General features: G+C 36.6%; 1 protein-coding gene across 1 annotated transcript in view; it reads left to right on the top strand.

Moving 5' to 3' along the window:
• The window catches only part of LPL (lipoprotein lipase), a 77,259-nt gene extending 68,444 nt beyond the window's left edge, over positions 1 to 8,815 (top strand). Inside the window, exons 9-10 of the mRNA XM_086947471.1 lie at positions 1,078 to 1,185; positions 4,463 to 8,815. Of these exons, the coding sequence (XP_086803597.1) occupies positions 1,078 to 1,185; position 4,463 (109 nt within the window). The 3' untranslated portion in view covers positions 4,464 to 8,815. The remainder of the gene's footprint in view (positions 1 to 1,077; positions 1,186 to 4,462) is intronic.
• The last annotated feature ends 1,263 nt before the right edge of the window (positions 8,816 to 10,078 follow it).

A 10,078-nucleotide genomic window follows, 5' to 3' on the forward strand; every position in this document is an offset into this window, starting at 1 on the left:
GGGTCATGAGTATGTGTGTGAATGTTGAGTAGTATGATTGAGGAAATGTGGGATGAAAGATGAAAGTTTTGATTGAATTAATTAGGTTGTGATCTTCCAGAACTAGTTGTGGTGTCTATATTTTTCTAACACTTCTTTAACATTTCTTGTTAAAACTGGCGTTGTCACCCTTGAAAAAAAGTTTATTAAAAAATTGATTGTGTTTTTCAATTAAATAAAGATTATTGGATAATCTGTACACAGACTGACTAGTAGCTTTTGTGTCCGTCAAAGTCATTTGAATAGTGATCAGTACTGGCATCTCTGGTTGTTTTGCTATTTATGGGCTCAGCCTTACTGATTAGAGCCATACCCATTGTATTTTTTGCTTGCTATGTTGGTGCTAGGCAGCAATGTGTGCGCCAACGCAAGAGGAAATGACAGGAATGCACAGTATTTTATAAATATGGTGCATTGCTGCCCTTTCACACTGGCATAGGGAAGCACAGCAAGAACACTTGCAGCGCTGCCCTATGCCAATTCTTCATAAATGAGACCCTTTGTTTTTAGCTACACCCCTGACCACACCCCCATGCTCACTGACCTTTGCTTTGCTAAACACTGTTTAATATTATTTCCCCACTGTAAAAATAATTTGCTGTGGGAATTGGGGGCATTTATGGTTGTAAATGACGAGAAGTACTAGATTCTAGAAATTTTTGTTAGGAGAGACTCCTTACGCCTTCAACATTTTCACAGGGGGGGGTCTCGGCAGCAAAAAGTTTGAAGACCTCTGCCTAACTGGTCCATTGAAACAACTGCATGCAAGCTCTTGCGTGTCTGCTGATCCAACCTCTTTGAAGCTCAACATGGCATGTTCATGTTATCATTTGAGATGAGTATCTTATTTTGAGTAATTCACACCCTATGTTCATTATGGCTTGATCCATGGTAAATTTTCAAATGTCAATCATTTACTTAGTTGTAATTCTGAATATCTGCTGATGATCTGACTCCTGATTTTCAATTAAAAAGATAGATTTGAGCAAAAATCAGGATTTGGGGCTTACCTCTTTGGCTCTGTTTGTTTATCCACAGGTTGGTGTTCTGCTCGAAGGATGGTACACTCGCCCAATTGAAAAGGGGCAAGGGACATGTGGTATTTGTGAAATGTCAAGATCATGCATCCAGCAAACAGAATGACTGGTAAGATCTCTACATTATACCTCCTCTATAAATATCAATGTGAAATATTTCACTTTGTTTAGTTTTGCTGTTAAAAAACCCACAGAAAGGAGTAGTTGTCAACAAACATTCTTTGTTTGTGACAAAGGAAGGTACTTTAAATGACTTTGCTGGAATTGTTCAAATATTTTGAATCTTTTGACAAGATCTTTGTAGTACCTGCAACAGTGTGCACAGTATGCTCTTCAAATCTCATTGCCAATATGAAAAGGCTCCACATTTTGGGGGTGGGGGAGTTTTATATAGCACATACTCAACCCAAAGGTGTCAGAGCACTTTACTCCAGCACAGTTGCGTTATCTCCGGACACATTAATTTTTTTAGGCTCGGGGAGATTAAGTGATTTGCCCAGAATCACAAGATATTGAGCTTCCCTTCGAAGACTCAAACCCAGTTCCCCAGCTTCAAGGTAGACCCCTCTAGCCATAAGGCCACATAATCTCCCGTAAAATCAGGTTGCTAGGCTGTGATAGAGTCTGAGGATTTGTAACCACATTAAGTCGGCCTTTTAAGTGCTAATTTGGCTCCTAGTAGATGCCAAGACCAAGTTTTTAGAGCCTTCACTATCCTCCAGCCTATTGTGGTGAGACTGCAGATCCCATCAAAACCTAGAACACCCTTAAACACCTAGGGACGACTCACAATTTTATACTGAATAGAATAAAACATTTTCGAATAAGGGGTCCGAGTCTTAGGAATTCAGGGTTGTAGACCGTGGATTTCACTAAATATACCCTAAGAGTAAAAGTAATTAGGAGTTGATGCACAACACACTACAGCACCTCTTAATACATTTTAAGAGCTAAGACTTAACAGAACGAGCAGAGCTAAGTTCCATCTAGCATCATAACAAAAATCTGGGGCCAAATCAATGTAGCATTTACGAGGAGGGGAAAAAAGTACTACAGGAGTAATGTTTTGCGTACTCTTACATGCTTTCGTGAATCGGACTTAAAACATCTAACCCCTATTAGTGAAGTTGCAACAAGGGCACAGTGCTTTCTTTTTGTGGTAACTGTATCAGAATATTCCAATAAATATTTACCTTTTATTGGCATTTAAGATGTTTCTGACCCAAATCACAAAAGCATGTAAGAGAGTGTACAAAAGTAGTACTAGTACTTTACGTACTCCAAACTGCCTTAGTGCAAAGGCTTTATTATATGACTGCAATAAATCTTGTGCCTAATTCTAGTCAGACTGCACCCTGTAAGATGGGCCAGGCACTTCCCATCTCTTCTATGAAGTTCAGTTTCGAACTTCCTTTCTAAATACATGAGGAAATTACAGCTGCTTCCTTGAAATGACCCAAATAGTACATTTTAATGTGCTACTTCATTGCATACTTCTAATTCAAAGCCATTAGAAAGCTATTGGCACATTGTTGACCTTGCTAGATGAATTTGTATGTAAAAAAAACAACGAGGAGAAGACCTCATGTTTCCACTCTCAAATATTAACAAAGATTAAAAAAACATATTAAAATCACAGATCTGCATTATAGTTACTTAAAAAAATATTGCAACATTATTCCACTTTTATAAATCATTTTCCAGAATATCTAGTTATGATTGCTTTTTGTGGCTTTAAGTCTCTATGGTGAGCTCTTTAGACAATGTTGCAATAAAGGACCATATGGCTGATTGTTAAAATATTGTGTACATTATGACATTCATGGGCGTCAGGGCCTGAAAATGAGATACCCTGGCTCGAACAATCATAACCATAGATTTTTGTGCAAGCATATGGTGCTTATGAATATGAATCCCCACTAATTGGTCAGAGTTTTTCATAGTTGTTGGTATGGGTAAGACAAAATAGGTGCCCCCATGTAACGGCAATGGGAGACGCCTTTGATAATGGGAGGGACACCAACAAAGGTGTAACATTCATGACAATTCCATTTCAAACATTCAATGTACTTCTCAACTTGGGGCTTCTTCAAGTAGGCAAGCTGTGCAATATGTCCAGGGTTTCTCCTAAAGCATGGAGGGCAAGACACTGCAAGAGTTCACTTCCTTTTCTGCTCACCACCATCACTTCTTGGTATCCTTGGCATTCTTAACCATCACTACTAACTTCCTTTGTCTGTGCAACAAGGTTCGCTCATTTTTCCATTTATACCACTTCCTTTGATGAAACCCATCATCTTCATTATGTTATTGTACAATTTATAAGCCAGTGATACAAAGATATTCCCTTTCCCTGCCTTCATTCCTTTCCTTCAAACTAAATTCTTGAGTGGCTCTCATATTGTCAATGCTTAACTCGTACAATACTACAAGGATCCACTTTTCCGTCTGGTTGGCTCCGAGATCCCCTCACTCCAGTTTGGACATCCTAATAAAATGCCTGTGCTAGGAACCTGGAGTTTTATTTAGGTTCCTTTTGTGAAAGTTTATCTTATGTGGATATGCTGGAAATTGGGCCTTCTGTGACCTACGCTGAACGGATCAGAAATTCAGCATACAGCTAATTACATCACTTTTTTGGTGGAAAGTGCAGATAATCCAGCACAGACATGCCACAGTAACACATACTTTTTTATGGAAGTTCATTGTATTCATCTGTATCTCTCTTTGATGATATGCTGAAATTGTGATGTTACGCAGACGGTCTCATTTTAAGTTCAGTTGTAGCGTCTGGCATGGAAATCCCCCAGTTGGTGCACAGTATTGGATCTGTCTTTATGCCCTGTTTTGCCTCTTCTAATTTTTACTTTCTAATGTGGGAAAACTGTCTCTACGACCATTTTTGCGCATCATATTGCCTTTTCTGCATTCTTTTACTGGCCCAGTTTCCTAGATGTAGGAAATGGGGTAATGATCTGGAATAAGGGTTATGAACTTGATGAGCTATTTGCTTGAGTCTATTCTTTTTCGAGAACTTTTGCTAATGACTGGTACCAGTGTTCTTTTGAAGAGGATTTTCCATGACTAAAAGCTATCTTTTAGTGAAACTTCCAATTTTCTAGTATTTTCTACTTTTACAATATGTAATAATAACATAAATGTAACATAACTTTATTGCTTGAACAGTCAGTCTTTTTACAGCTACTAGACAATGCAACTGTTTACCACTGATGTGTATTCAGAAGTTGGGGGATTAGTGGAGTGCAATGAAAGTGTTATGATTGGGAAAATATATCAATTGTATCTACTGATGTGTTTCTTACCTTTCATGTTATTTATGCATACTTTTGCTGGAATTCACACATGCTTTTCATTTTGTGTTGTAGATTTCGAATTGCAAATACAGAGCTGCTGCAGAGCAGTGGAGAAGGTGTATGGAAGAAGACATGTTGCTGTTTAAGAAATAGACCTTCAATATTTAAAAAACAATTTCAACTTTCAGAATCAAGAAGGAGTTTGATGTTACTGACCAAGCACACACAAAGCTTGATACCAGTATTGCCTGTTGGCAAAACAGTTACCCATCTCAGCTGGTTCAAGAAGTACATAATCACATGACTTATTCATATATTTTCGGTGCCTGAATAATCGATGTTCTCATTTTGATGTACCACTTTACAGTAGAATGATCTTGGGTGTTAAACATCATATTTAATTCTATTTATTTCAGCCAATCATTTGAGACGATATAAGATCAGATTTAGAAACCGAATAGAAGTCGTAGTGTCCAGCAGTTATTAACATAAGCATATATTTTTGAATCTTAACTGGATATATATTCCCCTATCATTAGAGCAAGGGTAAGAGCTCAAAACCATTTTTGTATAGTGCATATTATTCAATAACAGAAATACTTGTGCATCATTAATTTGTTATGTACTCATGAGTTGAGCACATATCTTTAATGACATACTCATTTTGCATCTCACATGTGGTTTACTCTTTTGATGTCTTGGTCCACCGTGATTTTGTTCGAAGTGCAAAATGTAATCTTATGCTACAGCCATGTAGTTATTGCCACATGTTTAAGTAAGGAAATGGTGCATCAGACTTAGCTCTATGCTCTATTGATTTTGGACATGACCTTCTAAATAAAACCATATCTCACAATTCCGAGCCAGTGATTGAAGCAGCATACAGATATAATCTGGGCTATTGCAAAGGGTTTTCCAACTCTAGGCAAAGTGACATTTTGCCCTTCATCTAGACACATGGAACTACTTTACTGTAGTTAGACCTTATATTCCCAACCCATAATGCAGTGCTCAATAACCACTAACATTGCTTTACAACTGACCATGGATGAGGGTACGGTCACTATCTTGCAAAAAAGAACAACCCTGGAAAAGGATGCTATTGTTTTCCTTGTTCGCATTTGCCACTGTTGTAAGAAAATTGTAGGACATATAAATGTTAAGGTGATTAAAGTAAAGCAGTGGTAAAACTGGAAGCTGAAATATAGAAATACGCAAAAACACAGAAACGTAATGTTCTATATGGCCCTCAGCTCTGTATCCACACCTTCCTGATCTCTGTGCAGCTGCTTATTCAGTGGCCTTGGTGGCTCAGTTTTTCTATTTGTGTATAAAATAATGCTGAATGTTTATGACAGATTTATATTTTTCACAGTTCCTGCCTAAACATTCTGTGATTCCATGTGTTCACACAGTTCACAGAAGTGGCCAATAGTCTCTCCTTCAAGGCTGCTACCCTCTGTACCCTGCAACACACCTCCCAGCAACCTCCTGGAATAAATAGGTGCACCTATTTTCCACAGAGCTTGAGACAAGGATACCCAACAGTGCTCCAGAAGGACAGGGCCTTTGACACATTTTGAGGATAGCCATTGACTATGCAATTAATCTCCATTTAGGGACACCATATTTAAATGGTACCTCATATAGGTATTCTGAAGGCCAGCATGGATTCTCCACTCCTGAAACAAGGTTACCCTTATGACGTTGTAGTTTAACCATAGCAGCTCCACCAAACATCTAGGTCAAGCGCCTCCAACCAGTTAATCACGAGCTACCAGTAACTCACAGACACCTTAGGAGTAGCTCACGAACTTAAGTTAATTTTTAAATATACACAGGGTCACGTTTCCCTTTTAAAGTTAAGGGAAGGCTTTTGTTATTTTACATTATTATCTTTAGGCTGCAGATAGCAGGGCCTGATAATGAGCAGTGCTGGCGTTTGACTTAAGACCCAGGGCACAGAAGTGAAGAACCGAATCACTGAGGTATTTAACTCTTAAATAATCATTGTCTACTCAATATTGGAGAATGAGAACAAAATGATGTTTCTGAATGTTTTTAAATGGGAGAACATTTAAATGAAGAGTTAACTTTAAGATTAAGTCAACTTTTCATTTGAATTTTATCACATTTCATTGTTGCATTTACAAACAGCAGGCCTTTTGCTCCCAATGCCCAGTAGACACTGTCATATATTTATAACTGACAAATACTGTCATTTTTTTTAAATGGGAGAAATTTTAAGTGGATAAAAATGCTTCTATGAAACATTGAGTCAATGTGTTTCTCCACTTTCAATAATGCCAATTACGTCTTAATATTTTATGAAGCATGTTTCTTCACTTTAAATTCCTCCTATTTAAACAAATAGTGGTATTTGTCTGTTATAAACATGGCAGTGTGTCCACAGGCCACTGGGTGCACGCTGCATGCTGTTTGTAAATGTCACACTTTGGAATGGGAGAAAAGTTAAATGATGAGTTTTATGAAATTCATACAAACATAAAGTTAATTCTTCACTATAATGTTCTCCCATTTCAAAGTGTGACATTTTCACACAGCAGGGATCTTGTTCCCAGTGACTGGTTGACATTGTGTCATATTTATAGCTGACAAATATTGCCATTTTGTAAGTGGGAAACATTTAAAGTTCAGAAAAATGTTTAATATTATGAACCTTTTTTGCAGAATATTTTTCTGCACTGTACATTTCTCCCATTTAAAACAGTGGTTGTGTTCTACATGTAATAGTGCCACATATAGTGAAAGGTCTTCCCTCTGCCACAGCACATACAACACAGACTCTCATTCACCCATATACATATACCCATTCATATATACACATACATGTTCATATATCCACCAAAGACCATGCTCTCACTGACACACATGGCAGCCCTGTCATAGTGTCCCTGGTCAAAGTTTATTGTTCAAACCCTAGAGTCTTTGGCTCTATGGACATTAGGCTTAGATTCAATGAAACTGGGCATGGGGGTGTCACATTCTTTAGGAATAGCCAGTTTTCCTACTGCTGCAGATCAGTATTTCATTGCAAATCATATCTATTGCTCTAGTGCACTGTTAAATGTTCTGGCCGAAATACTGGAAAGTATATTTAATAAGACCTGGAAAGAAATGCATAGGCTTAAGCTAGTTGAAGCATTTTACAACAGAAAAGCTGGAATATGTAAACATACATATGCTATATAGACTGAGAAAACATTGTGGTAATTGAAAAAGGACCTAAATTCCTACATTACATACTTGTTAAATTCTTGTGTATCAAACTGGAAAATGTCTAACTTCTGCCTCCCAGAACATCGATATGAAATAAAATAATATGTAACTGTTTTTGTACAAAATTAGTGTGTTCCATTTCATTTCTGCTCCAATATTGCAGTGACTGCTATTAAAGAATTAGAACTTACTGTGTCTTAAATATTTGGGTATGGAAAACCTATAAATCACTCTTCGTGTTTTCCAAATTGATGGTGTTCCTGTTAATGGAAGATTTTTAAGATTGAATCACCGCCACTTTACTGAGACATTTATTCTTTTAAGACTGTCTTAACTTTCTGTCCTGCCTGTGTTTTCTAAATCATTTTTTTTCACACAAAGCAAACACAGGTTTGCCACACTCACTCCTAAAGGCCTGCCCTCTATTAATAAACATTCCCACAGACACTCTCCGTAACCAGTCGCATAGTGAGCAGAAATTATTGGGCAAAAGTTAGGATACAGGCCATAATTGACTTTTAGGTAGCCTCTCTCAGATTCACCAACCAATTTGAATATTATGTTTTGATCTACATTTAAGGGGAACACAAAAACATTATTCATTATATATGAAAAATCATATAGCAGGGATGGTTGTTTTGCATTGCGGCCTACAAAAAAGAGCATGCATGGACCAAGTGAAACACTGGTTAATCTCTCGCAGCTTCACGTCGCTAGACTTGCTGATATGGTTGGCAGGCTGTAAACATAACTTGAAGATAGAAGGTTGCAAGTAATATGTTGCTTCATTAATGGAAAGGTTGTTGCACAACGTGGTTTATAAAACTATTGAATTTGAAATAAAAATGCAACATGTTATTGATGAGGAATAGATTTAATAATCACATTGCAACCATGTTTTGCTTGTACCAAGAAACTTGAATATTTTGAAGACTGTTACAAATACAGATGACTTCATAAAATGTTATTTATTGTTTGTGAATGTTTGGAAAGCTTAGATTGTATATATTGAAACTGTATTTTTCATGTTTCTTTGCATTTTCATATATGTTAATATTCTTTGTAAATATAGATGGCATTTTTCAGCTTCTTAAAATAAAAATTATTCTTATTCTTTTGGAAGTTAACACAGTACAGTATTTACCAGTGTGTCTCATTGAAAATAAAGAGCACATAACTAAGAAATAAGTCTTGTTCTCTGTGTTTGTGAAAATGATTTTATGAGAAAGTTATAACAGGTATTTATAGGGATTTCTCTGTTCCAACCAATTACGTCCTTTAATGGGTGATTGAAACCATCTCAGCCACCTGGTCTGAATCTGCATCCTGGCCTGTGGTACTTTGCTTGCTTTTGCAAAATTGGTGAAACTATATGGCTTTTTCAACTGTTCAGGTGCTTGTAAGGCAAATGGCTCCCCTCCTTTCCATTTCATCTTTTTGCAGCACTGTAGAAATACAAATAATATTAATTGTTTAAGATCCAAAATGGAAGCCTATTTTATTTGACCTTCTTATTAATTAATAATAAGTGTTATAACTTTTAAAACTGTCAATATCCGTTAGGAATATGTACAATATCTGAAATGTAACTACAAATACTCATTAAACTTAAAACATCTTTAAATGGTTGTAGAAGTGTTAAAGACTGCATAGGCCTCATCTGTATTTGACATGTTGTTTGTGTACAAATCCCTGCAGTAAATGCACCAAACTACCAATACAAATCTGAAATTGTACTCCGCATAAGTAAAGCACAAAGCCCCACTCTTTTTTAGGGAATTGCATCTCTGTAGATCTGTTTAGTGTCCACAGTGAATATATATCTGGAAATCATAGCAGCACCCATCGGCAGCAATAGCCTGTTTTTATACCAACATTCAGGGGATATTATATTTATCTTTTGTGGTTACATTATTGCAGCTGTCTATGACACACACAGCAAACCAGCACATTTCTGCTCTCTACATCTGCAGAGCAGTGGTTATAATACAAGTAAACTTAGACTGTATTTGAGGTCAATCTAATGATTAAATATAACCAAAAATCTTAAATCAAGGAGGAAGATTCATTAATTTCAGAAATTCTTCATAGGCCTTAGAAGAATTTCTGAAATTAATATATTTTTCTACTTGACTTAAGAATTCTTGACTATTAAGATTCATATTTAACCATTAGATTGACCTCAAATACAGTCTAAGTTTAGTTGTTTGCTTATACAGGACTGAAGGGATTTGTCCTGTAATCTCTATTTTGAGGGCAGCGTTAAACCCTCAGAGAGCCTCCTTTACCCTCCCTTTCCTTGTAATAAATAGTTATAATAAAAGTGTTTCAATTAGCTGACACATCAGAAATCATTGCTGAAGACAGACAGATGAAAAAGTATCACTGATGTTTGCCCTCAGAAGCTTCCCTATTTTAAATTAGTTTGATAGAGGTTTAAAACCTACA

This window comes from Lissotriton vulgaris, chromosome 12 (assembly GCF_964263255.1).
Source record: "Lissotriton vulgaris chromosome 12, aLisVul1.2, whole genome shotgun sequence".
Lineage (NCBI taxonomy): Eukaryota > Metazoa > Chordata > Amphibia > Caudata > Salamandridae > Lissotriton > Lissotriton vulgaris.